This window comes from Macrobrachium rosenbergii, chromosome 37, assembly GCF_040412425.1.
Source record: "Macrobrachium rosenbergii isolate ZJJX-2024 chromosome 37, ASM4041242v1, whole genome shotgun sequence".
Taxonomy (NCBI): Eukaryota; Metazoa; Arthropoda; class Malacostraca; order Decapoda; family Palaemonidae; genus Macrobrachium; species Macrobrachium rosenbergii.
In genome coordinates, this window is record NC_089777.1 from 39196088 (window position 1) to 39215361 (window position 19274).

Consider the following 19274-nt stretch of genomic DNA (forward strand, 5'->3'; position numbering starts at 1 on the left):
ATGACTACAAAAAACCACAAAACAGACTTACAACCCAAAACTGACAACTTAATCATCAGAGAGCTCTCTCTACCACACCACAGTCTTTTCAACACTCCCGCCTGCATTTGTTTGCATTTTGCTACCTCTCGCGATTTGTTGTCCTATGACGTCACTTCCTATAGTGTCACAACACAGGTATTTTTAAACACAAGGAATGCTTTGCTACAAAAAACTTATAAAATTAAAAGTGCTTTTTATACATTTTGTAATGCCCATACCATTTCACTAATGCAGAAATCAACAATGAAATAATAATGATCAAACTTTAAAAACTACCATATACTGTAATCACCATCATCCTGCTCCTATTGTAAGAGAAGAAAGTCCCTATAACATGTTGTAGGAAAAGGTGATATATAAATAAATATGAGGGAAGAGAAAATAAAACTGACACACCTGAATCGTGGAGATGTTAAGAAAAAAGCTGGAATTAATTTGCTCTTCATTTACTTTCCTAATATATTGGAACAAGACAAAAAAAGGAAACTGTTTTAAATTGCAATTTCATATAGGTAGCATGATTGTCCATAGTAGTCCCTCCCCTGCTAAACAAACAATCTCTTATTTGCATACTCATACAACAAAAGAAATGTCAATGTATGACAGAATACAACAAGATAAATCTGTCACAAACCCATAAATGATAGCACCGTACACTCATAAAACCACTTCAAGGGTGTTACTTACATTTGCGTAACTGCGGTTTGCTGCCATTTCTTCATGATAAAGAGGAGCTGCAAAGTCCATTATAGGTGGAAGCCTTGAGCCTAGTTCCCTAAGAGCAGCCAAAGTTTCACTTGGACATCCACATTCTAAGGATTTATTCAGATTCTCTAGACAGCGTTTCACTGTAATAATAATAACAGCCTCTGTGAGCAAGACAAAAGTATACAATTGCGTGTACATTCAGAAAAATTGACAAATACAATTAGAAAACATTTTTGAACTGATGAAGCATTTCAGGTAGTTTAACTAACTTCTTGCAGACATTTACTTGAGGGATAAACTCACTCTACGGCACAGTGCATTCTCATTACTATTTTGCATTAGAAAATAATGAAATTATTGGACAAGTGGTTATTTCCAAACCAAGATACCCTACAAGTCAATTTGATATCTATTTGCAAAAAATTTAAAGCAATCCAACAGCAAGCTTTTGCTGGAGCAAGGATTTTTATTTTTTTGTTTTGCTGTGTGTGGGGAAGAGGGCACAAGTGAACATAAGAAGCATCTTGGAAATTGCATCATAGTCACACTGCGCTTCCAACTTCTATGGTTGTGGTAGTATGGGAGACACTCAGAGCCTTGACCATAAGAGCCCAGAGAATGCAATACCACAGTGTGAGGCCAAGAAGAAGCCACCAGAGTCATTCTGGGTCAAGGAGTCATCAACACTTGGTGAATCAAGCTGAATGGCAGAGTGGCATAATTGTCCAAACAACCCCAGAGTTGCTGGAAGGCATCATCCAGAGCAATCAACACTTTGGAACATGGGAGCAGAAGACTGGGAGCTTATTAACCACATGCTTGACAAATTGATCACTGTTGTTCCCCAGAGTTGAATAGCCTCTCTGCCACGCAAGGATGTAGGGATCACTCTGTCCTTATGACTTGCCCTTGAAGACTAAGCTGGCCTGTCCTCCCTGGAATGTACCTAGCTGGCAGCCCACCAGTGGTGATGAGCCTACTTACTCGTCTGACATATCAACTATCAAATGGTCCACCACTTAATAACTGAATGCTTGCAGGCCACCACGATTTCTCACTTATCAAAAATGTCAATGTGCAGATGAAGGTAGTTTCCTGTTCACACACCCAAAGTGACTAGGTCCTCCACATGCGTGCCCTACTCCTACTTCACCATGTCAGAGAACAGAAGCATCTCTACAGGTGGAGAGTTCAGAACTCCAAGGCAGGCAGATGATAAAGCACAGGAGTACCCGGGACAGACACAACTTCAGGGGTTTCTCCTACTCCTACAGGAATGGCAGTGGCTATGGGAGGGTAACCACAGTTGACCTTCCAATGAGAACAGCAGTGGACCTGTTAGCCAAAGTTATGTGGCCGAAGAATGAAGAGCACAACTGCGTCACCCAGAATACACACACACTCCTCACTCCATGACTTAATGTTTAACAACTGCTTGGACTTAAGACCAGCTCTCCAATCAGTCAGTATTGTCTGCAGTAGAAGAAAACAGCAGGTTCCCTATGCAATCGTATGAATGCCTCTCTGTACGTCTTACACCGTGTATGGTTATTTTGTTCTAAAATTTTCTTGAAGTTAATATCCCTAAACAAAAGGTGATTAACCCTAACCAGCCTGACTGGGCAAACTTTAAGGTTAAGCAATAAGAAAAAAAATCAATGGAAAACAAAACATATGCACAAGCACACAACAAATCTTTTTTTAAATTCTAAATACTTACCACAGCATGTTGAAAGTTAATATTTCTGCCAGTGGTAAGTGGGGAAGTGAGTGCCTGATGAATTTTGGCATGTTGCACAGCCTCTTCACCAAAATAATTGGAAAAATACCGGCTAATTTATCAAGTTATAAATGTTCTTTCTAATAAATTTTGTACCTGATACTGCAAAATTACTATGACAGCTAACACCATATTATATGATATGAACCAAAAATACAAATGATTTCCCTAAGTAAACTTATCGACAAGTATATACAAAATCTCGTGCAGTTTTCTTAAGCTCATTCATTTCCCTACCCTCCTCTCTGAAATGAGTGCATTAGGTTTGACAATCACATTTACCCATAACTGTGCATATCATAGCTGTGAAGCATATTGTTTACTCACATGAACATACATATTTTCATAATAAAATTTATTATTTGGATAATTACATACTGTTAAAGATAGCTTATATCTCTGCGCTGATAGGCGAGTTGGCATTCAAACAAAAGATCAAGTGGCTGCCCGGATGACTGTCTAGTACACATGTTCTCCAGCAGGTGCGTTTTGAATGTTTCAGCTCTTGTCAGAGTTCTCCATGACAGTGGATAAGTATCCAAATAATAAATTTTATTATGAAAATTTGTTAGTTGGGATGAATCTTACCTATTGTTAAAGACAGCTAATTCCCACATTGAGAAGAGGATGGTAGGGAGAGGAATAGCCGCTATTACGAATAGGAACACACTAATTGTCACATGGTGATGAATACAAGGCAATAGAGTGGAAAACTGAGTAAGATGGGGAGGGTTGTTGCCCGCTCAGAGGACGAAACAAGGCGAGTAAATAATAACAGAAGAATTGACGCTTGGCTCAGAACTACTGAGGTAAATGAAATATGTCTGTATCCCTAAATAACTCTACCAATTCACATACATCACTATCACTCTCTTTAAAACGGATGATATGTGAGGTGGTGAACGCAAGCGCAAAACTATCAAATAACTCCTTCAAAGAATGCATCCAATTCAAACCAAAGACAGTTGAGAGAGGTGGCGAAGGGCACAGACGTTGGTCCCGAGACACGCCATGGTCCCTTGTCCACGGAAAAGACCACCTGACCAGGGCAGTCCAGAGGGTGGGCTACAGAGAGATGCTAAGGCTCTGACACCTTCCCCCTTGCGAGGGAAACTGAAGGTGGTCAATCACAGGGGGGTGGGGAGTCTTCGCCCTAATATATACGGTCAAATTTCTAACCATAATAAAAGAATATTTCTCAATTACCATTTATTTTTCTCCTGAACCACACAGGGAGCAAAAGAAGGCAGAGCAGAAGTGAGGGAGGAATTAACCTAGGCTATCAGGCAGGCTAATGGAGGAGAAGCAACATCAGAATACAAAAGGAAAAGTCTGAGTTGGCCTATGGTGTGCCCTAACAAACTGTCTACATAATCAATTGACCTCTAGCATCTCCTGATAATTCAAAAAATTTTCATCCTCTCATCAGATTACTCCTTACCATCTTCACATCAAGAAAACCAAACTTGTGCCTCAACAGCTAAGCTAACACACGTTGCCATCGTGCACAACCGAAACATTTGGTTTCCACAAACTCTTCCCTAAATAGCCTAATGCTTTCATCTCTGCTTGTTGTAGATGACATAATGCAAAAACAGAAAACAAACACAATACCATACAGGAGAAAATCAGCAAGAAATAGACAAAATTATTACTAACGCCAATTCACACGGTCTGCACAAGGACACATCATAAAGAACTTTGACAAGAACATAAACATTCCAATGCCACCTGGTGGGGAAACAGATGATTACAGAGACAGTTCTGACAGGTTAACCAAGTGCTTTGTTTTATTTTGAGTGCCGATCGCGCTTAATGGCGCGAATATATAAGCTAACTTTAACAGTAAGTAAGATTCATTACAGTCAACTCTTAGTTTCAGTGTCCCTCCTGCAGAACCTGGCAACAATGATGGACCTGGATTACTTACAAGTTTAATGAACATTAGCTGTAAGTTGTAATCTCTAATGCTGAGACTGTACTGTAATTGTGCCTGATTATTCTGACAAATTCTCCAGTGAGCCCATGTTTCCTAACAAAGGAAGCCCTTACTGCACAGGAAGCTTCCTTATGGGCTAAAATTCTTCGAGAAGCAAGTACCTCTTCATCTTCTGTCAAACAAGCCTGCAAATTACAAGTATCCCCACATCACTAGCTAAGAATGTACTGAGGACGAGTTAGGGAAGTTGACTGAAAATCATAATGCATAGAGACTGAGTCAGGTGAAGTAACAGATCCTTGGCCTTTGGAATACTGCCAACAGAGTTGGCCAACTTGAACCAGTTGACTCAGTAGATAAGAATTCTTGCTCCTAAAAGTCCACACCATCCGCCTATGGGCAACAAATTCCCTGTAAATACTTATAGAGGAGCTGTACACAAGCTGAAGCAAAGCTCCTGGAACAGCAATACCTTCTCAGTAAATGCACCTTGAAGGAACTTGCTTGGCTGAGGATGTACTGGTATGCGAAAAATGTCTCCTGAACATCCACTGAAACATCAAATTGTTCTTTTGTAAAGCCACTAAAACCATGCTGGAAAAACCGAAAAGCAAGGGAACAGACACAAAAGGCTGTTCAATCTTGATATGCCCAAAACCAGGCCTCCATCTCTGGTTGCTTATGGAGGTTGTGGTAGTATTTGGAAGTTGGGTTTGTGTGATAAGATTTACTTTTGTTCATGTATTGTTTGTTTGATGATGTGTTTTCTGCCACTTTGTTGCTGTGTGTATGTTTTGTTTATGAATGTGTTGTTCGTCTGAGTCTTTGTTTATTTTGTCTTTTTTTTATTGCAGTCGAACTGATTGATAGTGGAGCTCCCTTTCAACTGTAGAATGAGATTTCTCTTGGCATCATATGACGAAGATGAGGGATGCTGACAAGTGCCATCTCTAGGGACTACAGTGGTTAGGAGATTAAGTTGAAGGCCCTGTGCAACAACATCAAGCTGAGTGATATCTATGACTTTGAGTGATTTTTTTTTTGGACAAACTCTGTGTGCCGAGTGAATCTGGGGTTTAATGCTGTGGAGACTTCTTAAGGGGTGTTGCCAATGAATAGTTTCCTCTGCCAATAATATATAATGTTGTGGTGATAGTGATTCCACAGTTAAGACTGGGTATGTTTGGTTGAGTGTTAAGTTCAAGGAAAAGGAGACAGGTGGCACCAAAATCCAGTTGTGTATTATTCACTGACAGTTGACACAGTATAAAGGAGTAAATACAGGGACACCCACCATGAAGGTCTGTCTGTGAACTTTACGTAAAGTTTGAGTAATAGGGGTGGAGATCCCCTTAATTTGGAATTGTAAATAATTTAAGTACAGTAAGTTTCTTTTGGTAGTATTAAGATTGATGAGTTAGGGTTAGGTTTAAAGGTTCTTTTGGGGGCCATGTTAGTATTAAGTTAGGCTAAGTTAGGTATAAGAGTAAGTAGGAAATAAGTTAGATTAAGTATTGAGAATAAATAAAATTAGGATAAGGTTCTGCTTGAAGGTCTTCAGGCCACTGTAATATTAAGGAAATGAATTAGGTTAAGGAAAATCAGAGTTTAATTTAAAAACCCTTCAAAACTTCCCATCATACTGTCCCAATTGTGTACTATAAAGAGAAAGCCCCTACAAGGTAGGAGAAAGTCACAGGTAAAATCCCAGTGAATTACTGACACCTGTTCCATTTCTTTCTCTCTAATTTACAACCTCAATCTAAAGAATGAGATACTTCTACTGGAGAAGATACAAAGGAACAGCTATAGGAGATCAAACCAGTGGAGGGGAACCTAAAAGGAATCATAACTCTCCCTCAGTGACCCCACCACTTAAAGTTCCTAAGTTTCTCCTAGCAGGTCTGCAACTGGCCTTCTACCAGAACCAAGGGCTGAGCTGATCCCCGAAAGGTATAAAATACGATTTGTACCAAAGAACTTGCCAGTCTCGAGTTTGTTTCTTTAAAGGATCGAGATAAAGAAAACCAAATTTTCAACCAAAGATGGTTTAAGCACCAATTAAGCGCCTGTATCATAAGAGGTGGTGCTCCATGAATTAAAAAAAAACCAGAAGACAAGCCCCAGCAGACTTAAAAGGAGCTTTGTGCACCCGAGTACAAGAAAACTTACAAAACATGCTGTAATTGAAGGAGAAAGCTTGGGTTATCTTTCTCCAAATACTTGAAGAACAACAAAACACTCGAAGACAACCAACGCCTATTCTATACATGGCCTCTTTCCTCAACTAAATAAGAATACAGTGAAGCACAACACTCCAGCAAATACCCATCAAACTGAAAAAGATTCCTCCGATTCTAACTCTTCTTCCTCCAGTGGGTCACAGCTGGTGAAAGGACGCAACAGCTGGTGACATGAGACAGCTGGTGACATGAGGCGACAGCTGGTGATATGAGGTGACATCAGCCAAGTATCTGAAAGTACCTGCACAGCATCTGCGACTTGAAAGGGAAACAGGGAAACGCGGTCTGAAGCGACACTGTTCAGTAGCTAAAGTCAGCTGCATAAAAAGAAAATGGGAAATGTTGGGGGCAGGGGGAAGAGGAATGATGACGACTTTCCTGCCTCATCCGAAGCGAGTCAACAGACTTGAGAGCATTCCCATAAGACACATCCTTAGAAAGCTAAGTAGCTAGAATAATATCTAGTTTGGAAACAACAGAAGATATTGTAACCATGGTAGGTTTAGAAAAAGAAACGTTAATCCAGGCAGAAGTAAGAGATTCACTGCTAGCTGAAGAAAAAGCATGTAAAGAATGAACAAGTGTATTTCAAAGGAGAAAGAGGAATAGGCTACCAGACAAGAATTTAGAATGAGCAAAAGATGAAGAGATTGGTTAAACAATTGACTGAGTCGACATAGCATCTAAATAAGTACAACTCACTACAGGCACATTAACTCAAAAACAGACAGAGAACTGGCAAACTTTTCAAGGTACACTACACTACAGAACCAACCCATCCAAACTACACAAAACTATCAACAGTCTCATCAATTCAAACAGTGGGAACACTCAAAGTCACGCCTCAATCACCACATCTGACAAGATCCCTTCATGCAAACAACAAGCCAACATCTTAATAAACCACTACGCAAAAATCAGCCACCTACGCAAATACAAAGAAGACAGACACATCTACAGACGCAAACAACAGTTCCCATTAGATTACACAGTAATACTAGCCACAACAGAAGACACTGCTAGAATCATTAAACAACTTAAAAACTCTGCAGCCATGGGCATCGATAACATTTCAAACATTCACTTAAAACATCTAGGTCCCCATGGCACACAAACACTGACAAACATAGCCAACTATTCATACGCACACTGCATTATACCACACATTTGGAAACTGGGGAAAATAATAGCACTTCTAAAACCAAACAAAACACCTACACAAGCAGCTTCATACAGACCTATAACTTTACTCTGCACACCATCAAAAGTAGTAGAATGCCTCATCTTACGCAAAACCACACCACACATACCACTGTCACCCACTCAACATGGCTACAGACCACACCACTCCACAACAACACTACTCACCAACCTCACAAAAAATACAAGATGGCATTAACTCCAGACGCCCACCACAAAGAACACTGCTAATTACAATAGACATAAGTAAAGCCTTTGACACCATCTCTAGACCACTTCTCATCAACAAAGTTTACAACACCACACTACACAACAACACCAAATGCTGGCTCACCAATTACTTAACAGACAGACAAGCATTTGTACACTACAATGGCGAGTCATCCAAAATCAGAAACTTCCCGAACAGCGTCCCACAAGGCTCCGTCCTAAGTCCAACACTTTTTAACCTATTCATGCATGACATACCAACACCACCTAACAACATATACATCTCCTCATATGCAGACGATCTAACAATCATATCAATACATGCAGACAAAAACGTATGCTCCACACAAGTACAGACTTACATAACACAACTTGAAAACTGGCTCACACAAAACAGATTACAGGTAGCACCAACAAAATCCACAAGTACACTACTCACTAGTCACAACAAAGAACATCAGCATAGACCCACAGCAACGCTGAACAACACCACAATTCCACACACACATGAAACAAAAATCCTAGGAGTCACATACAACACCTCAATGTCATTTGCTCCACATGTCAGTAACATCATCAAGAAATGCAGACCTAGACTAAATGCACTAAGATCACTAACAGGCACAACATTTGGACAACAAAAAGAAACGCTCATCACAGTATACAAACAATACATCCGCTCCATAATAAACTACGCCAGCCCAGCCTGGCACCCTGCCATATACAACACACAACTAAACAAACTACAAATAATACAAAACACAGCTCTTAGAATCAACCTTGGCAGTACACAATCCACACCAATAGAACACTTACACGCCGAAACCAAGATTCTCACCATCAGGCAACACTTAGACATGAGAGGCACACAATTCTTGGCATCGGTCATAAACAACACAAACAGCCCATGCTATTACCTTCACGACCACCCTCCAACACACAGGCAAATAGCGAATACACCACACAGACACTATACAAATATCTTGAATTCTATACCACCACCCACAAACATCACACAAAACAAAAGCACATCCATACTCACCTCACCAGACAAGCACTTAATAACCTTCCCAACAACAAAATACTCGGCACCCCCCCACCCAACATAAGCAGCACAGAAACACAGCTCTCAAGATTGGAGAGAGTACACCTGACTCGACTTCACTGTTGTCATCACCAATCACTAAACACCTACAAACACCGCATAGACAACACCCAAACAGACATATGTCCACTCTGCCAAGTTAGTCCCCACACAATTACACATCTCTTAGTAGATTGCCCTAACTTGGCAGCCCTTAGACAACAACACAACATCCACACTACCACACAGTTATGGTCAGATCCAGTAAGCGTGGTGTCCTTCTTGCGCGGTGCAGGCTTCCTGGCATAACAGAGTCTGGGGAACCACAACAACAGGCACATTATTATTAACAGTCTAAATCTGTATAATTTGTCCTATTGGTGCAAATAACCTCATACTAGGTGCTGATGATGGCAGAAGCCCCATACATAGCGAAGATTAACATTTACCAAACGAGCTTTTGGCTGACGCATTATATGAGACGCAGAGTGAAAAACGGGGAGGCAGGTGACAGAGGACACAGAACCACACCACTGTTAACTCTGTTGAGAATGTCTATGCATGACGTTGAGCTTCATGCTCATCATTTGTTTAGGTTTATGTCATGAGGTGGCCTAAGCGAAACGTCACGATGTAGGCACTTGGTAGGTCGGATCTCCGAAGTAAATAAAGAAACTTTTTTATGTTTGCCTTTGATTTCACCTGTCACACTGGTCTACACAATCAACAAATGGTAGCAGAGCGTGGTTGTGGCAGGAAGAAGATTAACGAGTAATTTAGAAGACTTTTAAAAACAACGTAAACGTGGGTAGCATTGACGAATGTGGCAGGTGGCTGGTGTTGCCATTTTTCGGTGCTGATAAAGGTTATGACCACTGGAAACAAGAGCTGAAAGCATGGCAGCTTGTCACAAGTATCGAGAAAAAGAAACAAGCTGTGGTTGTTGCCGTCATTCCTGGAAGGAAGCGAGGTAAGGAGCAAGATTTTAGAGGAAATGGATATTGAAGAGTTGACAGTCGAAGATGGAATGACAGTTTTGCTTAAACATCTGGACAAATGGTACAAGAAGGATGAGATGTCAGCAGCATATGAGGCATGGACAAGGTCTGACAGCTACAAAAAGGAAAAGGAACATACAATGGAGAAGCACATTTTGGAATTTGTAAAGAGAAGTGCAGTTCTGGAGAGGTACAAAGTAAATATACCAAAATGTATTTTAGCATTTAAGCTGTTGTGGTAATTATTGTACACTGGCGACACTAGCGTAACTGTTTTCATGCTTGGTATCACTGTGTACCGTTAGTTACAGTCGCACCACAGGCGAGTGTAGTTCCCCTCTTGCAGTCCTCTGTTGATATGTAAGTTTACGTGTGTTTATTTTGTTCTGTTATGTTTGTCATTAGTTGTTTATGTTATATGTGTTGTATGACTAACGCTAGATATTTTGTCTGTTTATGTTATAGATCTGAGAGCCGGTATTTTGTTGAATAAAGCTTGTAGTTTGCTACCAAGTGTTTCAGTCTTATAACAATTTATTCAACAAAATACTCAATGGCTAAGGTTAAAGCCATGTCGACTGGAACAGATCCCAGCTCTCCTTTAGTGAAACAGATAAAATGGCACCGAACCTTTCAAAACTTCATAGAGGAGAGTGGGAGAGATTTTTTGGACAAGCTGAGGGCTCTAGTGAACTGTGTATCCCCGAGTGTGTGCTAACTCATTGAAGACTGTGTTCAGAATGAAGGTGCCATTGCAAAACTAGAGAGTGTTTACGTCAAGTTAGCCTAAACGAGATTTTTGCAAGGCGTTTTCATAGACAACCCGACAACAGCAGTCAGGTGAATCCACTCATATGAATTTCTGATAGAGTTACATAAACTAAGCAAGGATTGTAACTTCAAGGCAGTCACAGCTGAACAATACCGGGAGGAGATGGTGCGTGACTGTTTTTTAAATTGCCTCAGCATTTAATAGTCCTATGCTGAAAACAAGTCCTGGATCTGGAGGCGGGGTACAGTCAGGCCCGTAACGTTGGATCTTGCCCAGCGTAATGCTGATTCTCGCGTCTTTAGATTGCCTGTTCCTCATGCAGCTGCTTTGAACTTCCAGGACAGCAAGGACAGCCTTGTGATGACCAACAACGCCGAGTCAACGAAAAAGAAGGCGGAAAGATGATCACCGGTGGACTCGACTGTCGCTGCTGCAAAAAAGTTTTTTCAAAAAAAGAAATGCTATTTTTGTGATAAACATTCCACATTACAGGTAGGGTAGTTGTCCTTGCCTGAAGTTACATGCAACAAGTGAAATAAAACAAATCATTTTGCCAAAGTCTGTAGATCCAAGGCTAAACATTGACAGCACTACTGCTACACTGTATAAAAAAATTGCTCACACTTGCTGCCACTTTTCCAAAAACCTTTCACATGCAGCTACAGACATCACTGTCAATGGTCATTCACTGAAAGCATTAATTTTTCTTTGTAGTTGGATAGTTTCATAAGTGAGAAAGTGGCAGAGAACTAAAAAACTGACAGTAGTTCCTGCAAGCAAGGAGATTTCAATGGCAATATGATCTTTGAATACTAGCTCCCTGGGTATGTTACGGTAGACTTGGGTCATGTCAATCAAATTATCCATGTATTCAGCTAAGGGTTTTAAAGATTTATGTTGTGATGTGATCTTGGTCATGATTTTCAAAAGCAGCACAAGAGTGTAACTTTTCAGTATGGAAATAAACCAAGTTTAAGGGTAACTAGTAACTGTGCCTTGGCAACAGCTGATATTGAGGAGCCTTCACTGTTTCGAACTTGTCCCCAACAGTGTAAACCAATTGCAGTTAAATCCAGATGTCTATAGTGAAGATGATCAGTTGTTTATAAGTGACCAGTTATCACGCTTGTTATCTGAAGGTATCATTGAACCAAGCATATCCCCATGGAGCATGGTCGTAGTTGTAAAGATCCACTGGTGACAGGCACAAAAAGACTTTGTATTGATTATTCTCAAACCATCAACCAGTACACAGAACTAGATGCATATCCCATTCCAGCAACCGGATAGGGACATGGTTGTTTTGTTTGTCTTGCAAAGTACAAGGTGTTTTCCACATTTGACTTGAAGAGTGCATACCACCAAATTAGCATTAAAGAGAGTGAGAGGAAGTACACTGCTTTTGAGAAGGCAGGAAATTATATCAGTTTTGCAGAGTTCCATTTGGTGTCACTAATGGAGTACAGTATGTCAGAGAGCTATGGATAAGTTAGTTGAAGATGGAGGGTCTTAAAAGACACTTTCCCATATCTAGATAATAAACTGGAGATGGATCAACTCAGGAGGAACATGATAGCAATGTTAAAAAATTTGGAGGTTATTCAGAAACGTGGAAGAAATGGTCAATGAATCTAAATCAGTTATGTCTGTGCCTAGAATCAATGTTCTTGGGTATTGTGTTGGTAAATGTCAAAAGGCAAGACCCTGAAAGAAAAGGTCCTCTCCAGAAATTACCACCTCCCACAAATATAGGGTCTTTGCAAAGAGTTCAGGGGTTGTTTGCATATTATGCTAAATGGATTCCTGGGTTCTCCGAAAAAGGGAACCCTGATAAACACAAAAACAGAGGGATTGAGTGAATCAGCACTAGCTGCCTTTAACACTTTGAAAAAGCAGAAGAAGGTCTGTGGATGAAAGCCTTCCTTTTGTTGTGGAAGTGATGCTTCAGAAAGTCGCTATCTCAGCAGTATTGAACCAGGGTGGCAGGCCAGTAGCCTTCATGTCAAGAACGTGGAGGAAGTGAGTTGCATTATCCTGCTGTAAAAAGGAGGCTAAGCTATTATTGTAATGAGTAAGGTCATTTCTTAGCCAGAAGACATTTTACTCTGATTACTGATCAGCGAAAGATGTTCATGTTAGATAACAGAAAAAGAACCAAGATAAAGAATAACAAGATACAAGAGTGGAAAGGCTTGAGCTGGCATCATTCAGTTATAAGATACAATATGAAACAGAATGTTGTGCCAGATACCTTGTCTTTGCATACTGCTGTTCTGTTTTCCCAATGTTGAAAGTAAGAGACATTCATGAGAATCTTTGTCACCCTTGACTGGCTTTTTACATTTTGACATGCGATCTAAAAACCTCCCTTTCTCAGAGATGATGTGAAAAGGTGTGTGCTTCTTGATTAAGTCTGAGCACAGCAAAACCACAATTCCATCGTTCAGCACAAGGGAAGAATCCTCATTGATGAGGCAAGAATGGAAGCCTCAGTAAACCTTTCAAAGGACCTTTGCCTTCCACCACAAACAATAAATACATTTGGTTGTTGATGAATAGATGAATTTTCCTTTTGCATTTCCTTGTTCAAATATGGAGTTAAAAAAGTAATCAAATGTCTTGAGTCTATCTTCAGTCTTTGTGGAATGCCAAGTTTCATCCATTCAGATCAATTCTTGGAAATTTCTCAGAAGATTATGTACCTTTCTCAGAAGGGTTGCAAAAGTAAAACAACACCTTATCACCCAATAGGTAATGGTCAGGTTGAGAGAGTACAAGAATTATTTGGAAGGCTGTTTGTTTAACACTTGAATCTCATGGTTTGAAGAACCAACACTGGGAGATGGTGCTTCCCGAGTTTTGCATTCAATAAGATCACTCTTATCCACTGCAACCAATGAGACTCCACATGAGCGATTCTTCAGGTTCCAATGATGGGTTTGTAAATGGATTACCAACATGGCTTGACCCTGGGCTAGGTTATAGTAGTGCATGTTAGGTCTAGGTCAAACACGAACCATTAACTGATCAGGTAGAACTTTTGATGTGGAACCCAAGGACATACAAAGAATATCCAGGTGGGCTTTGAGTCAACTGTGTCTATCCGACATTTGACTTAGCTCCAAGTCCTGAAAGAGTCCGGGGACTTAAATGCACCGGATGAGGCAGGTGGAAATATAGAGACTCTGGGTTCACCCACAACGCAAGATGAATGTAATAATCATGACTCTCATTCATTCAATGGGCCCACTGAGTTAAGGAGAATGTGTTCAGAAAGCCCCCGAGAGCGTTACGGATGGGACTAATCTGATATGGACATGGCATCCATTTTGTTAATGTTGAATTTTTCTAGGAGGGAAATGAGGTAACTGTGACAGCGTACACTGGCGAAACTGAGTGTGAAGGGTTTTCATGGGTGGATCACTCCAGGATGCAAGTCGCACCACAGGCGAGTGATGTTCCCCTCTTGCAGTCCTTGTTGATGAGGGAGGTTTTGCTGTGTTTATTTTGTTCTGTTATGTTTGTCATAATTTGTTTTGATATATGTATTGTATGAAAACGCTAGATATTTTGAACTGTTTATGTTATAGATCTGAATGATCGTATTTTGTTGAATAAAGCTTGTAGTTTGCTAAAGTGTTTCAGTCTTATAACAGCTGTTAGACAGGATGCAAGGCTAGATGGTTAAAGACAAACAAATAGTGTCCTTTGATAAAACAGATAAAATGTTTGATTCCATGAAAGCCCTTGGGAGATTTTTGGAAGTTTGAAGAGTAAGAGCTTATCATTGGGTGATATTCGACTGATTGAAAGAATAATGAATCATTTCAAGAATTGGAAAGGTCAATGAGGGAATGGGATGGGTTAGTTGAAGAATTAGGGAGGTATTTGGGAATGAGTTTACTTCACTAGATGAGATTGTGGATGAAATTGAGAGTTGGTAATAGTAAGAAGATAACATGAATCTGAGAGAGAATGGAGGTTTTTTCAAAATGTAAATTTAAATGTTGCTTGAAGAAGCAGATCTGAGAGAATGATTATCATCTCCACCTTGTAACCCTCATCCAAAGGACCTCAAGGAGCATCCGTGGTGTTACATTTAGATATGCATTTGAAAGGGTGTCCTAAAGGTGTTGGTTGGGAAATGCTAAAAGGGGGAGAAATATAGAGGGATGAAGAAATTTGTTTTTATTTAGCATTTCCCAAAACGTTTTGTGTGTGAGAGAGAGAGAGAGAAAAAGAGAGAAAAATCAATTGTCGTTTGTTTTTAAGTGGTTAAGTTGGAGTTGGTTTTTGGCTGTCTCTCTGTCTGTCGGTCTGTCGGGAGTTTTTCAGAAATGAAAAAAAAATCAGGTCTTGGGCAGTTGAGGTCCAACCTGAAAGTGAACGGGAATTTTCTGGCTTTTGTTTTTTACAAATCGATATTGATGGTGCATGTGTCTCTTTTTTTTTTTTCTTTGTTGGTGGAGGGTTTGGTTGAAATTTTGTTTTGTGGTTTCTGTAAAGAACGATGATTGGCAACACAGGACCTTTACCCATCTCCAGCAACCAAGATCAGGGTGAGTGTTGTTTTGTTTTTCAAAAGAATTCCGCCATAGAGACTTGTGCTAGACCCGTGTGTTGAAAAATGAAGCTAAGTGATTGAATATTACTAGACTGTAAGTGTTTTAGCTTACAATTGCAGTTTTCGACCATTTCGGTCGAGTTAAAGTTGACCGAAGGTCGAATTTTTCTATTTATCGTAATTTATATGAAAATATTTCAAAACTGATAAAAGCTACAACCATGAGTTATTTTCTGTTGTATTCTACATGAAATTGCACACATTTTCATATATAAAAGTTTATGTAACGACTAATATAAAACAGTGCAAACATTACGACAATGTGACGAAAGAATTTCTGAGATGTTCGGCCGAGTTACTGCGCGGACGTAAGGAAAATGTTTTTTTTTTCAAAAATTCACCATAAATCAAAATATTGTGCTAGACTTCCAATTTATTGCAAAATAAAGGTAAATGATTGAATATTACTAGAATGTAAGAGTTTTAGCTTACAATTGCGTTTTTCGACCATTTCGGTCGAGTTAAAGTTGACCGAAGGTTGAAATTTTGGCAGTTATCGTGATTTATGTGAAAATATTTCAAAAGTGATAAAAGCTACAACCATGAACTATTTTTTGTTGTATTCTACATGAAATTCCACACATTTTCATATATAAAAGTTTATGTAACGACTAATGTAAAACAATGCAAACATTACAACAACGTGACGAAAGAATTTCTGAGATGTTCGCAGAGTTACCAAAAGAGCAGACGTAAGGAAAAAGTTTTTTTTCAGAAATTCACCATAAATCGAAATATTGTGCTAGAGACTTCCAGTTTGTTGCAAAATGAAGGTACATGATTGAATATTACTAGAATGTAAGAGTTTTAGCTTATAATTGCATTTTTTTACCATTTTGGTAGAGTTAAAGTTGACCAAAGGTTGAAATTTTGGCAGTTATCGTGATTTATATGAAAATATTTCAAAACTGATAAAAGCTACAACCATGAGTTATTTTCTGTTGTATTCTACATGAAATTGCGCACATTTCTATATATAAAACTTTATGTAACGACTAATATAAAACAGTGCAAACATTACGACAACGTGACGAAAGAATTTCTGGCGCAGACGTAAGGAAAAAGTTTTTAAAAAAAATTCATCATAAATCGAAATATTGTGCTAGAGACTTCCAATTTGTTGCAAAATGAAGGTAAATGATTGAATATTACTAGAATGTAAGAGTTTTAGCTTACAATTGCGTTTTTTTACCATTTCGGTCGAGTCAAAGTTGACCGAAGGTTGAAATTTTGGCAGTTATCGAGATTTATATGAAAATATTTCCAAACTGATAAAAGCTACAACCATGGGTTGTATTTTACATGAAATTGCGCACGTTTTCATATATAAAACTTTATGTAACGGCTAATATAAAAGTGCAAAAATTACGACAAAATGACGAAAGAATTTCTGAAATTTTCGGCAGAGTTACCGCGCGGACGTAAGGAAAAAGTTTTTTTCAAAAATTCACAAATCGAAATATTGTGCTAGAGACTTACAATTTGTTGCAAAATGAAGGTAAATGATTGAATATTACTAGAATGTAAGAGTTTTAGCTTACAATTGCGTTTTTCGACCATTTCGGTCGAGTCAAAGTTGACCGAAGGTTGAAATTTTTGTAGTCGACGTGACGGCACGTGTCCACTTGGCACCCAACAGACAATTTTAGTCGACGTATGATACGTCCAGTAGGAGTTTAAGGGTTAAGTGGACTTGGAGGCGCCGACAACTATGGCTGCATTCCCTTTTCTCAAGTCCCTACTAGTTAAAACTACACTGCACCAAGGTTGTGACAAGACTGGCTACACGTTCATCTTTGGCCAACACCAAACATTCAGCTAACCACTGGACAAACAACCACTGCCAGTAGTTAAGCACTATTACATGTATACTTACAATTAAATACACGAAACAGCAAAAACAACACTTTTCATTACTAAATACAAACAAAACAAAACATAATATCCTTCTTCTACGTAATGCGCATTTCCACTTTATGTAAATTAAAAATACATAAAACCGTACCACAACTTGCAGAAAAGTACAATCTCTCTTGTCGAAGTTTCGACATACTCCCCGCAAGAAAAGCTTATGCCTACATTATTTACATTAGTCTTCTTCTTATCAATGCCTTTCTGGCTTCTGCAGCTATGTGAGCAGTCCTTCTGCTCGGGCAGGTGCTCGATTGAATGTCTTCTGTTGCTGGATTAATTTCCCTTAACTCCTGCCACAGCTCTAAGGGGTATAACTTAATTACAGGTCTCATGAGCTGGTGATGGGTCGTTCTTAGAGTAGCCACTCTTGGGACCTTGTTTCGCCCCAATTGTAACTTGATCACTTGGCCCAACTTCCACTTGCTCCTTGGCCCCTCATTATAAATGAGGACTACTTCCCCTATCTTATGCCAAGACCCATGCACCATTCCTACTGGATGGGTCTCTCTTAACATTGTTAAATACGTTGTTAAATACTCCCTCTTCCATCTTTTCCGCAAGTTGTCGCACAACTTGGATACATACAGGAATCTTTTCTCAGTGAATTCTCTCCGTCCATAGGTAGGGTCACCAGAGATCTCTTTCCAATTTACTACTTCTCTTGGGAAAGACTTAAGCTTTCTCCCACGGATCAAATGGTTAGGGGTTAAAATTTCCGATTGATTCAAATCCCCAGCCATGTAACTTAATGGTCTGTCACTGATAATTCCTTCCAGCTCCACCAGCACACAGGTCAGTTCCTCAAAGCTGAGTAAGTCTTGGCCTACAATCTCTTTTAGACATGACTTAAGAAGTCCTAAAAGCCTTTCCCATATAGCACCAAACCATGGTGCTCTCACTGGAATGAACTTCCAGTTACATTTTATACCTAACAGATGTTCCTTTACCCTGGGATTCTCTGACATGGTCTTAGGTATTCTGATGCCACAACAAACGTGGTGGCATTGTCACTCAACATGAATGCTGGGAAACCTCTTCTGCTGCAGAATTTTCTAAAACTCATGAGGAACGAGTCATAGGACTGGTTATCAACTAGCTCCACATATGCTTCTGGTTATCGGGCACGTAAATAAGATGATATAAACCTTCTCAGGACTCTATCCTTTTCCCCTAACCCAAAATGCGCTGGTGTAGTCCATGCCTGTGGTATTAGAAGGTTGCTTACATTGCACCCTGAACTCAGGTAATGGAGGAGCTAAATTGGGCCTATGCGGCCTCCCCTGCGTTCTGTAAATAACACAATGGTGTAATATACTCTTAGTTAATTTCCTTATTTGTGAGATCCAGAACTGTTGTCTGACACTTGCCACAGTTGCATTTATACCCATATGAGCATTAGCATCATGATGTTCTTTAATACAGGCAGTCCCCGGTTAACGGCAGGCTCGATTAACAGCAATCCGGTTTTACGGGGCTTGTCTAGCGCTGAAAATCCGCAATTTTCGGCGCTGAAAATCACCGATTTCTGCTTATCGGAGCTGATACATACCTAACAGAGGCACTGATAACCGAAAACTGGTGCTTTTCAGCACCAATAAGCCCCGAAAATTGCCAATTTTCGGTTATCATCACACCCTCAGAACGGAAACCCCGCCGATAACCGGGTACTGCCTGTAATTACCCAAGTAACATAGCAACTTTTTGGCAATTGTATACGAAACTTAGCTGGTTCAGGTAACTGTGAGTGTTCTAATTTTCCC

The 19274-nt window shown here is 39.7% G+C and overlaps 1 protein-coding gene across 2 annotated transcripts in view; it reads right to left on the reverse strand.

Moving 5' to 3' along the window:
* LOC136825509 (ras GTPase-activating-like protein IQGAP1) overlaps positions 1-19274 on the reverse strand; it is a 235338-nt gene that overhangs the window by 171187 nt on the left and 44877 nt on the right. For both annotated transcript variants that reach the window (XM_067082078.1, XM_067082077.1), the window contains exon 10: positions 730-890. In XM_067082078.1, coding sequence (XP_066938179.1) covers positions 730-890 — 161 coding nt within the window. The remainder of the gene's footprint in view (positions 1-729; positions 891-19274) is intronic.